Consider the following 19333-nt stretch of genomic DNA (forward strand, 5'->3'; position numbering starts at 1 on the left):
TGGAACAAACAGAGCAGCCTGTCCGATCAGAGAGAGCAGCTGGGACCGGAGAGGACAGAAAAACAGTCCATCGTACAGTCCGCACTGATCCATGGGTCTGGAGATCCCGAGAGAGTCCTTCACCTGCGCGCGCGCCGCTTTGCCCACTAGATGTTTACATGATGAGGAGGATGAGGATGAGGATGATTTCCTCTTATGTCCGAAACCATCACGATCCTGCTCAAAAAGAAGGGGGGGGGGATGGATAAATGTGTTGGTTTGACGCGCCTGCACACAGTCCTACATTATAAGATCCTTTGCGCCGTCGTGACCTCACAGCTGTCCACTGGAGATCAGAATCATCATTCGAGCTGGACGCATTTCACACACACACACACCCCTTCCATCTTCCCTGCTCATAGCGCACCGAAAAGCACCAGTACTCACACAGTACCGACGCACAATGAGTCCGGCATTGAAGATGCAGCTGCTGATGGAGTTCACCGAGGGACCGAGCGGTGCGGCTTTATTTCCCGTCTAGATGAATACACGCACGCGCGCGCGCACTATCGATTATGCATCACCATCTTTGGGCGCTTCGTATTGCCATTCAACCAAGTCTGATTTTCAAGACCTGCCTTTCAGCCAATCAGATTGGGCGCGTGATTGACTAACTGGCCCTCTGGTTTTCCTATTGGCCAGAGCGCGTGTCATTCACACAGGGTGATTTAAGGGAGTGGGCGGTTCCTGAAAAATTCAGCTGGAGCCCGGAGTATGGCTTCAAAACCGTCCTGTCGGGATAAATAGTGTGTGAAAATAGTAAGCATGCGACACCACAGCTCACATAAAGACTACTATTTAGTGTGTTAGTATGTGTTTTTCAACACGGTCTGATGAGTGGCATTTCTCAGCAACAGGAATTCAGAGCCAAGACATAAAATAACACAACTGCTGTGTAATAATTGTGTAACTGTCCAAGCTCCAATCAGAAACGGTTGGGATAGTGTGGTGAAATTGAAATCTCATCTCATCTCATCTCATTATCTGTAGCCGCTTTATCCTGTTCTACAGGGTCGCAGGCAAGCTGGAGCCTATCCCAGCTGACTACGGGCGAAAGGCGGGGTACACCCTGGACAAGTCGCCAGGTCATCACAGGGCTGACACACAGACACAGACAACCATTCACACTCACATTCACACCTACGGTCAATTTAGAGCCACCAGTTAACCTAACCTGCATGTCTTTGGACTGTGGGGGAAACCGGAGCACCCGGAGGAAACCCACGCGGACACGGGGAGAACATGCAAACTCCGCACAGAAAGGCCCTCGCCGGCCACGGGGCTCGAACCCAGACCTTCTTGCTGTGAGGCGACAGCGCTAACCACTACACCACCGTGCCGCCCCCGTTCCTTCTCACAACACTTAAAAGATGTTTAGGGACTGAAGACACCAAGCGATGAAGTGTTTCAGGTCTTATTTTCTCTTATTTTTCCGGCAAACAGGTCTTAAGGTAGGGCGGCACGGTGGTGTAGTGGTTAGCACTGTCGCCTCACAGCAAGAAGGTCCTGGGTTCGAGCCCAGCAGCCGGTGAGGGCCTTTTTGTGTGGAGTTTGCATGTTCTCCCCGTGTCCGCGTGGGTTTCCTCTGGGTGCTCCGGTTTCCCCCACAGTCCAAAGACATGCAGGTTAGGTTAACTGGTGACTCTAAATTGAGCGTAGGTGTGAATGTGAGTGTGAATGGTTGTCTGTGTCTATGTGTCAGCCCTGTGATGACCTGGCGACTTGTCCAGGGTGTACCCCGCCTTTCGCCCGTAGTCAGCTGGGATAGGCTCCAGCTTGCCTGCGACCCTGTAGAACAGGATAAGCGGCTACAGATAATGGATGGATGGATGAAAATTCCCCACATTGGGGACAGAGAGGACAGACACCCTCTCCTTCCACAGTCATACCTTTGTAATATGTGCAGAATGTGGTTTTTGCATTGTCTTGTTGAAATATCACTTGGAAAAGACTTCGTCTTGAAGTCTCCAAAATCTCAATGTACTTTTCTGCATTAATGCTGCCATCACAGAAGTGTAAGTTACCTTTGCCAAGAGCACTGAGACAACCCCATCCCATAACTGACTCTGTCTTTTGGACTTGTTGCTGGTAACAGTCTGGATGGTCCTTTTTGTCTTTGGTCCAGAGGACACAGTGTCCATTTCTTACAAAAAAAAAAAAGGCCTGGAATGCTGATTTGTCTGACCATAATACACATTTCCACTGTGTGATGGTCTAACCCAGATGCCTCCAAGCCCAGAGAAGTCAGCAGTGTTTTTGGACACAGTGAACGTAAGGCTTCCTTTTTGGAAAATCACGTTTTAACTGGCATTTGTGGATGTAAGTCCTGTATTGTAGTTCTTGACAAAGGTTTGCCAAAGTAATCCTGAGCCCATGTGTTTATATCAGCTGTAGATGAATGACGGTTCTTGATGCAGTGCCATCTGAGGGATCCGAGATCACGGGTGTTCAGCTTAGATTTGCACTGTTGCCCTTTAAGTACTGAAATTCCTCCAGATTCCTTGAATTGTTTAACAATATTATGCACCATAGAGGGTGAAATACCCAAATCCATTCGTATATTTCTTTGAGGAACATTGTTTTTAAACAGTTTCAATAATTTTCTCATAGATTTAACAAACTTGAGATTTTTTTTTTTTTGCTCCTCAAAGACTAGGCCTTTCCTCGATACTGATTTTGGACCTAATCATGATTATAATCACCTGTTGACATCAGCGGTTTCAAATCACATCGTTATTTAATAGTTTTACCTCAGGCCCTAAATTGCCCCGTACCAACTTTCTGTAGAATGTGTTACAGGTCTGAAATGCAGGAATGGATATATATTAACAAATAACACCACCGGTGTAGTGGTTAGCGCTGTCGCCTCACAGCAAGAAGGTTCCGGGTTCAAACCCAGCAGCCGGTGAGGGCCTTTCTGTGTGGAGTTTGCATGTTCTCCCCGTGTCTGCGTGGGTTTCCTCCGGGTGCTCCGGTTTCCCCCAAAGACATGCAGTTAGGTTGATGTGGGACAGCCTTGGGCTGAGGTGCCCTTGAGCGAGGTACCTAACCCCTGACTGCTCCCCGGGTGCTCTGGTGTGGCTGCCCACTGCTCTGGGTGTGTGCACGCGTGTTCACTGCTTCAGATGGGTTAAATGCAGAGGATGAATTTCACTGTGCTTGAAGTGTGCATGTGACAAATATGAAGTTGACCAGATGAAATATCTTGGATTCATTTTGTCTGCAATGAAATACAAGTCAAAGTCAATTCAGAAATCACTGTTCTTTTTTTTTTTATTTGCATTGTCTTAGGCATTTTGTGTAATATGCGATTTTCTTGTAGTTTGTAGCATTTTGTGCAGTAATTGTAACTTCGTCTGTCTTTTTTTTTTGGCATTAATTGTGTAATTGTAATAGTATGTGGTATTTTGTGCCTTAGTCATGAAATTTTATCCGTGGCATTTTGTGCCTTGACTGATTTTATTATACAAATTATATATAATTTTATTATATAATTGTACGTTTTGTACATTCGTTGTGCAACTGCAATGTGGTTTGTGGCATTTTGTGTGTTGTGTAATTTTAATTTAGTCTGTCTCATTTTGTCTTAGTTCTGTAATTGTAATATTGTGTGTGGTATTTAATGGGCGAGTGGTTGTGTAATTGAAAATACTTTGTTGAACTGTGCAATTATGAGTTTTGGTTAAAAAAAAAAAGTTTTCCAATTACACTGGAAGTCCTGTCTATGCATCATAGAACATGTTTTTTGATGTGCAATACTTTTTCCAAGAGGCACTTCACCTCAGAGAGAAGCAGTAATTTTACATATAAACGTCTTTAATATAAAAATGCTACTTTTCTCTTCATGTTGCAAATTGATTTTCCAATTTCATTTTTTTTTTTTTAAGTTAAATCCTCCGGTCTTCAATCCAATCATACAATGATTAAACTGCTCAAGGAATGAATTTCAGTCTCCCTGCAGTGAGGCATTTCTAGAACAAATCTAAATTTAATCATGAAGGATTAAATGACAAGACATAAAGGTCTGGTAGAAACCAATCCAATACCAGAGAGCAAAACCTTTAGTGTGTGCGGGATTTATTTAGCAGATAAATTGCCTGACATTGGTTAAGGATTTTAGTTATTCCTTTTACCTTGTACAAACATATGAACCGAGCTCTTAAGACAGAGAAATTTTCAGCGAATGTGAAATGGTTTATGAGTGTAATCTATGGACTGAAAGGAGAGTGTAAGGTATACACCAGATCAGAGTTAAAGCTCTCTACTGCCATCATGTGAATGATCCATGAACCTTTAATCCAGAAACATCATTATTTCAGGATCAAAAGCTTTATCAATGCACAAACTTAAGCTGAAGTTGTGTAGAACATTGCACCGAGTATGAAATACTCAAGTCTTATGCAAGAGTAAATGCAGTTTGATTTAGAAATTATACAGATGAACGATAAACATAAATGGTTTCCCAGATTATAAGTTTATTGTAAATATATAACTTTTACTAGTCATACAAAGTCTGCTGGTCCCATGCAAATCCTTTGTATCAAAAGCCCAACATTTCCTGCCAACTTTAAAGGTCATGCGTCCAATGAATTAACCTTGAATGGTGTAGTATGACAACACAGCACCACTTAAGAAATGGAGCGATTTCACCTTTCATGCAGTTTTAAGTCAAGTTGCACTCTAGGTTCTCATGCCGAAACGTCTGGGTACTGAGAGGTTAACGTCATTTGTTCCAGGAGCTTTTAAGATAATACTTCGTACGAGCAAGCAAGCAAACACCATAATCACCATAATGTATCCTGGACCAGAACAATTCCAACCGATTAATGCTCAGTTAGCAGATTAATGAGAGTAGCCAAGGTACCGGACCAGGAGTTTATCATCTACCCAATGATAAGTTGCCATGACTGTCCTCATCTAATGGTAAATAAAAACAAGGGCGTGTTCCCCTGGCTACCAGAGATGGCACTTCTAGGCTATAACCTTTGAAAGTAAAGTTCAGACCCAAATGGTGGGGAAAGGCCAGTCTGCTCATTAGTTGTTCATTAAGACTAATGAGCAAGCCCTTCTTCGAGGCTTGAGCTTGCACTTCAATGCTGTTGGTAATGAGAGCGGACAGACAACAAAGCGCTTAGCAACTCCTGACTCCTGGCCTGCTCTGCGCTTCATTAGATTTTACTCATTGGAAATGCATGACTAAACGCAGGCTAATCCAATTGTGCTAGTCTCTCACTGCCACGTGCTCGTCCAGCCTGCCATCTTTCAATCGAACGCTTTAGAAACTCGCCCACTGACAGGACTCAAAAGCTATTTAACTTCTTGCTCGAGGTCACCTTTTTTAAGAAGTTATGGAAAAGCATATACACGGACCACATATAACACCCCTGTACAATCACTTCCGTTACACATCATCCACATATTCTAATATTAAGAAAAACAACACGATTTTTGTTCAAGTCATTTTACATGACCCTTATAAAAAACAAACAACTAACACTGAAAGGAAATGGGGGGGGGGGGGGGGAGGAGGACCTGTTATGGACAATGGGTCAGTACCGAGTAAACTCCTGAGCAAATCTGTGAACAGCAACAACTAAATTAGTAGTCACAGAACACCAACAATGGAATGTGACACCATGGAAATAATAAATTAAATATATCGACAGCTCATGAAGACATCTAGAACTTAGTCATCTGTTCATCCTCCTGACTGTGCATAAACAAAACCACTACCAAAACTTCCAAGTACAAGGGCACAATACAGGCGAGAAGCATCACTCTTTTTGATCAATTACATGAAATGTTCCCAATTCGGTCATTACTTCAAAAGGTGAAAGCCAGAACAATCTATTCCAGTCCTCTTTCACGAAGATCAGGGCAACTGTATTAGAACGTAAAACCAGTTTCACACAAACCTGTGTATTATTAGAAATGCCTTCTATTAAACCACGATACATCATATCAATATCCTTAAAAATCACAAAACTGCAAAATCTCATTCCCTAATTAGCTTTGTTAGAAATAATCTGCATGTCATTTCGGTATCTTGGGGGGGAAAAAAAAAAAAAAGCTGGGCTCTTTATATTGACAAGCAACTTTTTCTCATTTTAAATCAGCCAAGTTTGGATTGGAAAGGTCGTCGTTGTCGTCTTCTCCCCCCCCACCCTTTCCTCCATATGGTCAGCCCGCGTTGTGTGGAATGGTGGCGGCGGCGGTTTATTCCACTTTGCTGTACTCTTCCACGTGACCCAGAACCTTCTTTCTCTGCCGCAACATGTGGAAGTAGAGCTGAGGGAACACTGGACAGGGGAAACATGTTTCTAGATCAATCTGTCTGGAAGATTAAGGTCGAAATCTTGGAGCAAGTAAAGTGAAACATAAAAAGATGCACTTACAGGGGATGTAGGAGACCATGGTGAGAATGAGGAAGGTATAATAATCAAAGGAGAAGTTATACTTGTTGGGCAAAGTGACCGAATAGAGGCCTGTCTTCTGAACATAAGGCAGAGCAGCATAGATGGTCAGAAGTTCTCCAGCCACTCCCATGGGGTAGAGTACAATAAAAAAGGTGTATCTACAAAACAGGCGCGACGTTAAACTCCATGAATTCAATGCTCATACGGACTAAAGCTTTAATAATAAATGCGATACTGTAACGTTAAGAAAACTGCAGGGTGTTGGGAATGTTTAAAACCTCGGTTGATCAATGCTACAATTTAAACATTTAAGCTTGGACTCAGGGGCCATATTTTAGTTAATAAAAAGCACTCCACAAGAAGCATAATGCATAATCAATAGTGCTGTGGGTGTTAAAAGCCTTTACCTTGCCCATTTAATGAGATAAGGCAGGTGGTTCAGTAGGCTGAAAGTGTAGAATGAATAGCGGATGATCTCCGTAATAGTCCACGCTACCACAAAGAGAAGCACGCTGTCCTCACTCTGGACCTGAAGATGGAACAGAGGATGCTGGAGTAAGCATTACACATGGTTTAAGACGGTAAACAAGAACCATGCAGCTATATTTTCACTACTTTAGATGCATTTCTGTAAAAACAGCAACTCAGGCAGAGACGAATCACATCTGTAAGCACACCAAACAGCTGTATATAACCTGTAAATCATTCAATTTCCAGTAATCGTTCGACACACATTAAATATTATTTTAGTGAAATGGAAACAGAACAAGCGGCCGGGGGGGGGGGGGGGGGGGGGGGGGGGGGGGGGTTACAATAACCGCAATGCATATTACAAAACAACAACAAAGTGTTATTGGTCATATTGTTTTCAAGCAGGTTTCTCTAAAGAAAAAAAAAAAAAACACAACAACTTACAGTCCTTTAATGTTTCAGGAAAGCTCCCTTTCTCTGGATGAGCAAAGAAAACCTAAACCTTAGTTCCAGGCACCATGACAGTAAAGGTCTTAACTAAACTCAAAGACATCTGGATATTAAAATAACCATAATAATAGTGCAAAAACGTTGTATTAGAAAAGTCTAACTTCATTAGTTTATTCCATTACTGTACGTCAATAGGGTTACACATTTCATTTCGGAAATAAGGAACGTGATGTGGTCTAAATATTACAGACATTCAAATAAAATCAAAACAAAGCAATTAAAAAAAAAAAAAAAACACCCAAGAACAAATTGGAATGAAAAATACTATTTAGGAGAAATACTAATTTTAGCGGGTGGCACGGTGGTGTAGTGGTTAGCGCTGTCGCCTCACAGCAAGAAGGTCTGGGTTCGAGCCCCGTGGCCGGCGAGGGCCTTTCTGTGTGGAGTTTGCATGTTCTCCCCATGTCTGGGTGGGTTTCCTCCGGGTGCTCCGGTTTCCCCCACAGTCCAAAGACATGCAGGTTAGGTTAACTGGTGACTCTAAATTGACCGTAGGTGTGAATGTGAGTGTGAATGGTTGTCTGTGTCTATGTGTCAGCCCTGTGATGACCTGGCGACTTGTCCAGGGTGTACCCCGCCTTTCGCCCGTAGTCAGCTGGGATAGGCTCCAGCTCGCCTGCGACCCTGTAGAACAGGATAAAGTGGCTACAGATAATGAGATGAGTTTCTTCAACTGAGATGTTAAATCTGAATCACTGTTTGTGCGATTTATATATTTTATACACCAATTTTTGCTCATTCTCGTAAAGAGTGCCAATAGTTCTAGCCTTGGAGGTGTATCATAATAATGCAGGAATATTCGAATAAAATTAGTAAAAGGTCCAGTTAGATTTAAAAAAAAAAAAAAAAGACCTTATTTATCCTTCATTACAAAAGGTCTGTATCAGCTACTAAGATGGCTGACTGGTGACAAAAGTTACATCTTAATGCTCGACCATTAATGATTAGTTCATGGCTATAAAATAAGAACAATTCAAGTGACCTTTTGAGCTTGAAGCATAGAATATTACACTTTAATAACAAGCAACTTTAACAAGCCATATCATCGCTTCACTAAATCAGACCCTACAGGGCAAAGGAAGTTTAAAAAACACAATCTGGGGAAGTAAATGAAAAACGCCTCCCTTTCTCAAGAACACCATCGGGTCCCATTTAGAAAAATTAGGCAGTTTTTTGGTTGACACTCCTCTGGGTATCCAGACTGCAGGTTTACAACCCCTGTTATGCAGCATTTTATATTTTCTATACATTTTCTGCTCTGTAAACATATGTCCATCCAAAAAGTGTTACATACATTATTGCGCTACACATCAGAAATTAAAAATACAATATAAAAATATTGAACATGAAACTCACTTCTCTAACACTGTGTGTAACAGCCCATGTGAGGAACACGCGTGACATCACCTGAAACCCAGTCAGGACCACAGAGGAAGGTACAATGCCTATAAACATATAAAAAAGGAGAATTTGCATGCACAAGGAGACAATGTAAAAGCTCGACAGGTGTAACAGTAACTCAGACAAAACTCAAAACACTGAATGACATGTACAACCTCAAATCAGAAAAAGTCGGGATGGGAAACTGAAATTAAAGTTGAAAACATGATTTGTAAATAATCTTTGACGTGTATTGCACTCAAAACAATAAAACGTCAATAACGTGCTTTTGTATTTTGTTGTTTTTTCCCCCCACAATAAACACTTCAATTTTGATTCTTGCAACACGCTCCAAAAAATAGTTGGGACAGTAAAAGCATTTACCACTTTATAATGTTGCCATTCCTTTTCACAACACTTAAAGTATGTTTAGGGACTGAAGACACCAACTGATGAACCATTTCAGGTGTTATTTTGTCCCATTCTTCCTGCAAACAGGTCTTCAGGTGTGCAACAGTACAGAGTCAGTGTCATTTTTCGTTTCAAAATTCTCCACACGTTCTCTATTGGGGACAGAGGGGACGGACACCCTCTCCTTCCACAGTCATGCCTTTGTAACGTGTGCAGAATGTGGTTTGGCATTGCCTTGTTGAAATATCTCTGGAAAAGACGTCGTCTTGAAGGCAGAATCTCTCATCTCATCTCATTATCTGTAGCCGCTTTATCCTGTCCTACAGGGTCGCAGGCAAGCTGGAGCCTATCCCAGCTGACTACGGGCGAAAGGTGGGGTACACCCTGGACAAGTCGCCAGGTCATCACAGGGCTGACACAGACACAGACAACCATTCACACCCACAGTCAATTTAGAGTCACCAGTTAACCTAACCTGCATGTCTTTGGACTGTGGGGGAAACCGGAGCACCCGGAGGAAACCCACGCGGACACGAGGAGAACATGCAAACTCCGCACAGAAAGGCCCTCGCCCGCCACAAGGCTCGAACCCGGACCTTCTTGCTGTGAGGCGACAGCGCTAACCACTACACCACCGTGCCGCCCAAGGCAGAATATGTTGCTCCAAAATCTCAATGTAATTTTCTGCATTAATGCTCCATCACAGAAGTGAGAGTTACCTTTGCCAAGGGCACTGACACAACCTCATATCATGACAGACCCTGGCGTGCTGGTAACAGTCTGGATGCTCCTTTGTCTTTGGTCTGGAGCACACCGTGTCCATTTCTTCCAAAAAAAGATCTAGAATACTGATTTGGCTGACTGAAGTACATGTTTCCGCTGTGTGATGCTCCATCCCAGATGCCTCTGAGCCCAGAGAAGTTCACGGCGCTTCTGAACACAGTGAACATAAGGCTTCCTTTTGCACAGTAAAGTTTTAACTGGCATTTGTGGATGCAACTCCATATTGTAGTTCTTGACAAAGGTTTGCCAAAGTAATCCTGAGCCCATGTGTTGATATCAGCTGCAGATGAGCGACGGTTCTTGATGCAGTGCCGTCTGAGGGATCTTAGATCACGGGTGTTCAGCTTAGGCTTGCGCCCTTTCCCTTTATGCACCAAAATTCCTCCAGATCCCTTGAATCGTTTAATGATATTATAGAGAGAGTGGAATATCCAGATCCCTTCCTATCTTTCTTTGAGGAACATGGTTTATAAACATTTCAATAATTTTCCTCACGCATTTGTTGACAGACTGGAGATCCTCGGCCCATTTTTGCTCCTCAAAGACCAGGCCTTTCCTGGGTACCGATTTTGGACCTAATCATGATTATAATCACCTGCTGACATCAGCGGTTTCAAATCACATCATTATTTAAGAATCTTTTTTGGAACATGTTGCAGGAATGGATCTATATTAACAAATTAAATCAAGTTTTCCTGACAAAACATGAAATATATCTTGGGCTCGTTCTGTCTGCAGTGAAATATAAATCAAAGTAAATTTAGAAAAAAAAAAAAAGAAAATCACTGCTTTCTTCTTTTTTTTTTTTTTAATTTGCATTTTCAATACAGTCCCAACTTTTTCTGATTTGGGGTTGTACATGTCTATTTTACCTGAGACATGCTTGTTTATTTATAAAGATATATATGTAGCCATTACAGTACTTACCAACAGCACAATGCAATATCTGTATATAAAAAAAGAGGGGGAAATTTATCTCCAATTAAATATCTAGTAATAATAAAACTAGCGTTCACCCACAATGTTCAGGTAAAAACTGCACACTGAATTATTATATGAATATTTGTGTACGGTTATTGAACATCCATGTTAGTCGCTGATGGAAATTTGCTTCGGCTGAAATGTATTCTCAGGACAAAACCTTCGTTATTGTCACATGGCTGAACTGTGACTGTGGCACTGATGCAGGGAATATGGAAATCATCACACACACCTAATTTGCACACTAGACTGCTGCCATAAAGGCGTTTGTGTTAGAGCTCTGTAGTGTAGCAAAGTGCTGCTCTATAAATACCTCACTACTTTCTAAGCATGTGTTCCTGTGCCAAAGCATTTTAATCACACTGGCAGGAGCGCATGTTTGATCCCAAACCAATAGTGTTTCTATACATGAGGACAGCTTGCCTCTTGTCTCACGGATCACCACTGACCTCGAGGAGAGCTCCAGTCTGGAAGAACTTGAGTGGCTTCTCTATTGAGTAGTACAGACCATGGTAGCTGCCTCTAGCGAGATAGGCCCGGACAAGACCTACAGCAATGACCAACCACCTGAAACAAAGAGAGAACCCAGAAAGTTCCAGAACAGCCATGAAGATCCAAGTTGACATTCAATATGCAGTTTATCATTATCATTACTACCAAGTCCACAAACATCTTTTTCATTTTTTTTTTTTTTTAAAGATATTTTTTTGGGCTTTTTGCACCTTTATTGGATAGGACAGTGTAGAGACAGGAAATGAGCGGGAGAGAGAGAGACGGGAAGGGATCGGGAAATGACCTCGGGCCGGAATCGAACCCGGGTCACCCGCATTCATGGTATGGCGCCTTAACCACCTGAGCCACGACGCCCCCATCTTTTTCATTTTGAAGCTTATTCACAAACGTGCACCTGTTTAACACGGACAACAACGACAAGAAGCCTTTAAGTGTCACATGTACACTCAAGCACAGCTACATTCCTCTCTGCATTTAACCCATCTGAAGCAGTGAACACACACACCAGTGGGCAGTAGGGTTCTCATCTCATTATCTGTAGCCGCTTTATCCTGTTCTACAGGGTCGCAGGCAAGCTGGAGCCTATCCCAGCCGACTACGGGCGAAAGGCGGGGTACACCCTGGACAAGTCGCCAGGTCATCACAGGGCTGACACATAGACAACCATTCACACTCACATTCACACCTACGGTCAATTTAGAGTCACCAGTTAACCTAACCTGCATGTCTTTGGACTGTGGGGGAAACCGGAGCACCCGGAGGAAACCCACGCAGACACGGGGAGAACATGCAAACTCCACACAGAAAGGCCCTCGCCGGCCACGGGGCTCGAACCCGGACCTTCTTGCTGTGAGGCGACAGCGCTAACCACTACACCACCGTGCCGGGGCAGTATGGTTATGACTGTGAAAGTGTTTTCAAAATTTCTACTTTCCTGATGTTGCATTTGGTGAACTTTTACTCATATATTACTTTTTTGAAGTTCTTTTTATTGGGTCATGCAAAAACCTCCCGCACCCAACATCACCTCAGTTCTGATAAATACATGTATATTAAATTATATAAATCATGATTATAAAATAAATTCATTGAAAGATGTGTAAAGTACTTTTATATAAAAATAAATTGCTTAACAATTGTTGTAATAATAATAATAGTTAATTAATACAAATTTAATAATTTAATAATTAATTTATTACTTATTTATTATTTAATTAATATTAATTGTTAAGCAATTTATTGTTACATAAAAGCACTTTACACATCTTTCAATTAATTTATTTTATAATCATGATTTATTTATTTAATATACATGTATTTATCAAAAGTGAGGTGATGTTGGGTGTGGGAGGTTTTTGCATGACCCAATAAAAATAACTTCAAAAAAGTAATATATATGAGTAAAGGTTCACCAAATGCAACATCAGGAAAGTAGAAATTTTGAAAACACTTTCACAGTCATAACCCTAGTGGGCAGCAATGCTACAGCGCCCGGGAAGCAGTTAGGTGCCTTGCTCAAGGGCACTTCAGCCATGAAGTACACAGGGAGGGGAAAGTGCTGTTCATGCACTCAAGTTTTTCCTGTCGGTCCCGGGAATCAAACCAGCAACCCTTTGAGCCCAAGGTTGCTTCTCTAACCTTCAGGCCATGGCTGCCCCAGCTGTGTTTGTATTTTAGAACCATATGCTGTTGTAAATGCTGTTAAATTTACAATTAGTCACAGTTAGCACCGGTTTTATTATTTGATACTGAATTCAGGGCGGCACGGTGGTGTAGTGGTTAGCGCTGTCGCCTCACAGCAAGAAGGTCCGGGTTCGAGCCCCGTGGCCGGCGAGGGCCTTTCTGTGTGGAGTTTGCATGTTCTCCCCGTGTCCGCGTGGGTTTCCTCCGGGTGCTCCGGTTTCCCCCACAGTCCAAAGACATGCAGGTTAGGTTAACTGGTGACTCTAAATTGAGCGTAGGTGTGAATGTGAGTGTGAATGGTTGTCTGTGTCTATGTGTCAGCCCTGTGATGACCTGGCGACTTGTCCAGGGTGTACCCCGCCTCTCGCCCGTAGTCAGCTGGGATAGGCTCCATCTCGCCTGCGACCCTGTAGAACAGGATAAAGCGGCTACAGATAATGAGATGAGATGCGATACTGAATTCATGTGGACTTCTAACTAGGTTTGTCCTCGTCTATGCAACAAGGACCCATTTCAAAACTACACTTTGACTATTTAAAAACTAACCTGTTTAAAAGAATATTTATTTTCATACAACAGTCCACTCAAGTAGCACCTTCAACAAGTCCAATATTAAGACCAGGCAGTGACACAAAGATATCATGACTGTATATACTTTTTACATTTTAACAATACACGATATTAGACAGCTTCAGTTACATTTTTTTATTCGTTCGGCACCATTATTTATTTTAACAAGGAGAACTATGTATTGAACGGATCTTAAATGGTGGATCAGCTACTGTGAGCAATGATCGAGTTTATTGGTGTTGTAAAAGTACTGGGGCTGACGACAGCAATACTTTGAGAAAACTGTAAATGATGCAGGACGATATCGAGATCACGTCATCACATTGGCCAGCACTATGATAAATGGTGTGGAAATTCTGGAATCCAACAAGGAAATGCCCTCGACGACTCATAGCATACGAGAACAATTACCTTATAGTCTAAGATCAGCGTCAGTGAACGTCCTCAAAACCGGTTCTCGAGCACTAAGGGCAGAAGGCACATCTCTAATTCACAGAGGATTAAAGATATAACAAGATCATTTTCTGAAAACAGTTTCCGACTGAATTTAATGCTCTTTTTTTTTGTTCACCCTGTTTTCTTGCATTTGTATTTAATAGCCTGATTTGCTCAACTATAAAGGGCTGTGCACATATAATTAACAGTTATTCCATGAAATCGAGTCGTACATGAGCCGATAGCCGACGAGGCATGTAGCGTTGAGTTGGCTATACGGTAAATCACGCACGACGAGATTGAGTGGAATAACTTTTATTCCATCCACATTTACTGGATTTGGAGAAACGGAGCATTTTTAGGTTTTTTTGCAAATTTGATAAATAAAAACTTTATACAAAACGTCCGACAAAATCATTTCAGCTTAGAATGTAAACAAACCGGCGAAATGACCGTAGCAATTTGTGAAAAATGCAATACTACTACTACTAAGAAGAAGAAGAATGAATATTTTTTCCATCAAATACTTTTATATTTTGTTGCTTTGTGTATTTTTTTTGGGGGGGGGGGGGGGGGGGGGGGGGGTTTGTTTTCGAGTAGTTTTTATTTCGTCCTTGGTTGGTTCAGCAACACGCGCCGCCATTTTGTTTTTCTCTACTCACGGTATATGAGCTGATAGTCTAGTAACAGAGTAGCCAATCAGAGCGCACAACTGCTCATATCCAGTGAATGGAAATAGAACAATAAGCAATTATTGAACAAAATATTGTGATTTGTTCATTGTGAGCAAGCAGCAATTATTTACCGATGCTAAAGGCAGAGACACTAACAAAATCACGATATTTTGTGAAAACCAGGCTCAATTATTGCAGAGGTGGACAAAGTACCCAACTTCATTACTTAAGTCAAAGTACAGATCCCACTGGTTAAATGTTACTCTGATACAAGTTGTAGAGTCAAATTTTTACTTAAGCACTTGCTTTTAAAAATACATTTTCTGTCAACACATTGTTGTATAGCCCTGTAATGAGCTGGCGACTTGTCCAGGGTGTACCCCGCCTTTCGCCCGTAGTCAGCTGGGATAGGCTCCAGCTTGCCTGCGACCCTGTAGAACAGGATAAAGCGGCTACAGATAATGGAGATGAGAGATGAGACATTGTTGTATTATTGCCACAACGCTTACAAAACCTAATGCCTCTGAAGCAACCGACTGGATTAACTGACTAACTTGTAGAACCTGTAGTGCTGAAGCTCCACCTGACATGCTAGCAAACTCTTTTCAAACTCAAAATCATATTGGGTAGCTAATGTTACTAGAAAAGAAAGATTTCTACATTCTGTTTATTTGGCAAGATTATACCAAAACATATTTCTGAAAGGACTTCAGATAAGTTAATGTTATTCATGTTAGTGTAACTCCGTTTTTACACACTAACCGTCAATGTCAGCTGTGGACAAGGCGACGGCAACTTGGCGGGCAAATCCATAGAAAGTCATTTGACTAACCAGACTGCATAGCTATTGCAATGTTATCACTAGCTCTAAAAGCACAGACAACTTCGTTGCAAGCTTTCTCTTGGATTAAAACATTTACATCCCTCAATATGCTTCCACAGATTGGACGGCGAGTTTTTGTAGGCCGTGATGTGGTTTGTTTTCGGCAAACAAAGCAAACGTTTAAAACAAAACGAATCTTTAATCCTTTCAGAAAATCACTGAACTTGATTTTATACAGTCTATGGATGTGACGTGACCCTAGTGATTACTGATAGGCTCTCAGTGTCACCTACAAAAAGACCAATTACGTTTTAGAAAAGAAAAAAAAAAAAAATTCCACTTTCAAAGCTGCTTCATAGTAACGAGGACCTTGACAGAAATGTAGTGGAGTGAAAAGTACAATATTTGTCTTTCAAATGTAGTGAAGTCATAAGTTTCCAACAAAAATACTCAAGTAAATGTACTTCATTACTCCACCTCTGAATAATTGTTTCATCATTAATTTTTTTTTGAAATACTGATTGTAGAGCTTGTGCGACGAGTAAAACGATAAAGAAATCAAATGCAATCTCATCTCATCTCATCATCTCTAGCCGCTTTATCCTGTTCTACAGGGTCGCAGGCAAGCTGGAGCCTATCCCAGCTGACTACAGGCGAAAGGCGGGGTACACCCTGGACAAGTCGCCAGGCCATCACAGGGCTGACACATAGACACAGACAACCATTCACACTCACATTCACACCTACGGTCAATTTAGAGTCACCAGTTAACCTAACCTGCATGTCTTTGGACTGTGGGGGAAACCGGAGCACCCGGAGGAAACCCACGCGGACACGGGGAGAACATGCAAACTCCACACAGAAAGGCCCTCGCCGGCCACGGGGCTCGAACCCAGACCTTCTTGCTGTGAGGCGACAGCGCTAACCACTACACCACCGTGCCGCCCCAAGTCATGAAATACTCCTCAAAATTTAAATAAACAAAAGTGCACCAGATAGCTAATGTATTCATTTTATTAACATTCCTGTAGCTAAGCCTATAACTAGACTTAACCAGAACGTTAAAAGTGAACACCAAGCATACCAGCCCACGCTGGACCCTCCCCAGTTTAGAACGATGAACCCACAAGTCATTCTGGTTCCCCTGATTTTCAGTCACAAAAAGGCATTCCAGATATTTGCTTCTCTGAGCCTTTATGCTCGCTCCACCATGACGGTCAGGAGCACAGATAGCTGAGCCAGTCTGATGTACCGTATATTATCCTCTTAGGAGGAGGAGAAGGAGGGTGCCTGTTACAGATTTAGAGCCATCAGGGTGCGGTGGGGTCGAGAGGCACTGCAGACACACAACGTCAGATTGAAAACCATTTCATAGACTCTTAATAGCCACAAAATACATCAGCTGGGGATCCTCACGGAGCAAGCAGGCACAGGAGCTATTCTGGAGAATATGAATGCAAGGAACACAAAGTACACAAAGAAATAAAGGTCTCGTTAATCTCATTCAGCTTCACTGACTGAATTGATTAGGCTCTTTAGTTCGCTCACTGAAATTCTCTTGCTTTGTGTACTGATGACAGAGTAAGTAATCCACCTTGACCAGGCTCATTACCAGACATCCCACCCTGTAAAAACTATTTCAGGGATGTAGCACCATCACACCTGACGACAACGTGATTCACATCCTGTGTAACTCTCTCTCTCTCTCTAAAAAAAGAAAATCTGGATTATTGTATGTTATTTCCAGGCCACAGAGAGCCACTATCAATATGCAGGAGATTCCTAGAACATCTGGAAGAGATACGATGTCTACATTACACCCAAAAGTGTAGTTCACCTGGATCACTGCTGACGGTATGTTGCGGATGTTTGAGGGACTGGGGCTAAAGCCCAAATACACAGGATATCTTTTTCTGTATAAATCACAGGATGCAACTGTTACTGATACAATATGCGTTAAATCTACAGTCTGGGCTAGAAAGAAATCAACCCTTCTTCATACCATTCTGTGTACTTTGATACAGCGGCTGGTGGAGCTGTTGCACTCGGTTCCATAAAATAACAAAAAACAGGGCGGAACGGTAGCGTAGTGGTTAGCACAGTCGCGTCACAGCAAGAAGGTTCTGGGTTCAAGCCCAGCAGCTGACGATGGCCTTTCTGTGCGGAGTCTGCATGTTCTCCTTGTGTCTGCGTGGGGTTCTTCCGGTTTCCCCGACAGTCCAAAGACATGCAGGTTAGGTTAACTGGTGGCTCTAGGTTGACCGTCGGTGTGAATGTGAATGGTTGTCTGTGTCTATGTGTCAGCTCCGCGATGACCTGACGACTTGTCCAGGGTGTACGCCGCCCCACCTCTCGCCCATAGTCAGCTGGGATAGGCTCCAGCTTGCCTGTATAGGATAAGCGGTTACGGATAACGGATGGATGTTTTAAGACATTTCTTGACAGCAAGTAAATTGAAATAGATGCTGAAAGTGAAGTTTATATCAATGTCTTATTTTATCTTTGAAAGAAAGAAAGCCGGGCGGCACGGTGGTGTAGTGGTTAGCGCTGTCGCCTCACAGCAAGAAGGTCTGGGTTCGAGCCCCGGGGCCGGCGAGGGCCTTTCTGTGTGGAGTTTGCATGTTCTCCCCGTGTCCGCGTGGGTTTCCTCCGGGTGCTCCGGTTTCCCCCACAGTCCAAAGACATGCAGGTTAGGTTAACTGGTGACTCTAAATTGAGCGTAGGTGTGAATGTGAGTGTGAATGGTTGTCTGTGTCTATGTGTCAGCCCTGTGATGACCTGGCGACTTGTCCAGGGTGTACCCCGCCTTTCGCCCGTAGTCAGCTGGGATAGGCTCCAGCTTGCCTGCGACCCTGTAGAACAGGATAAAGCGGCTAGAGATAATGAGATGAGATGAGAAAGAAAGCCCTGCTAGCCTGTTTGTTTGTTTGTATGTATAAGCACCCGTCCAGGTCCAGAAAGTCCAAATTGCATTTTGAGTTCATGTCTAAACTCTGGGTATTGAACAAATGTGACCAGTCTGGTCTGACTGCTAGAACACACTCTGTAACACTGCCAGTGTTTTATAGCCATATTTGTTCCAAGTGCTCAGTCATAAAGCAGCATTAAATGTTCAAGTTCATGCCCTGTCATGTAATAAAACAGCACTCTGAGATGCATTTGTGAGACGATAGAAATAGTGATCATTCTGCCTGGATAACAATTTAAGCACACAAGTGTAAACACAGGAACCAGTCCTAGCCAGCACTGAATGAACTAATAACACACTCTCCCCATTCCTCTCACTGTAGCTTGTTCATTACAACTTAAAGGCGTCGTGTAAACCAAAGCGCACTCCCTCCAGCCCGTGCATTCCCTGTGCTGCACAGATCAGGAAGTGGATCCCAGCCTGCTAGCTGAGATGTGGTCATGTGTTCATACCCAGCAGTCATGATCACGTTGTAGATCACCAGGTAGGCGGTGGCCAGAGCGCCAGCTCCCTTCTTCTTCTTGTGATTGTGATGGTCCCCTTCATTCAAGGGTTTTTTGGTGCTCCCCATGACAGGTGCAGACATGGCTGAGCTGTCAGATAGCTAACTGCTCTTTGCTGGCGTCCCTCTAAATCGGGGTCCTTAAACAAGTTTAGGGATTTGAATAGAGCGCCA

The 19333-nt window shown here is 42.7% G+C and overlaps 1 protein-coding gene across 1 annotated transcript; it reads right to left on the reverse strand.

Annotated features, from left to right (window-relative positions):
• Window positions 1-4494: 4494 nt before the first annotated feature.
• hacd2 (3-hydroxyacyl-CoA dehydratase 2) lies at window positions 4495-19296 on the reverse strand. The gene is made up of 7 exons (XM_060929729.1): window positions 19110-19296; window positions 11441-11558; window positions 10938-10956; window positions 8793-8881; window positions 6863-6984; window positions 6435-6613; window positions 4495-6338 (listed from the first exon to the last, which is right to left on the reverse strand). Exons 1-7 carry the CDS (start codon window positions 19241-19243, stop codon window positions 6256-6258), a joined length of 744 nt encoding a protein of 247 aa, XP_060785712.1. The 5' UTR covers window positions 19244-19296; the 3' UTR covers window positions 4495-6255.
• Between the last annotated feature and the right edge of the window lie 37 nt (window positions 19297-19333).

This window comes from Neoarius graeffei, chromosome 9 (assembly GCF_027579695.1).
Source record: "Neoarius graeffei isolate fNeoGra1 chromosome 9, fNeoGra1.pri, whole genome shotgun sequence".
Classification (NCBI taxonomy): domain Eukaryota; kingdom Metazoa; phylum Chordata; class Actinopteri; order Siluriformes; family Ariidae; genus Neoarius; species Neoarius graeffei.

Excerpts from the sequence above, each read along its gene's own strand:
- hacd2 (XM_060929729.1), bottom strand. The coding sequence starts at position 19,243 with ATGTCTGCACCTGTCATGGGGAGCACCAAAAAACCCTTGAATGAAGGG. Across the intron at positions 6,985-8,792 it reads TTACACACAGTGTTAGAGAA|GTCCAGAGTGAGGACAGCGT; the intron begins GTGAGTTTCATG and ends TTCCATCTTCAG. Across the intron at positions 6,614-6,862 it reads TATCTCATTAAATGGGCAAG|ATACACCTTTTTTATTGTAC; the intron begins GTAAAGGCTTTT and ends CCTGTTTTGTAG.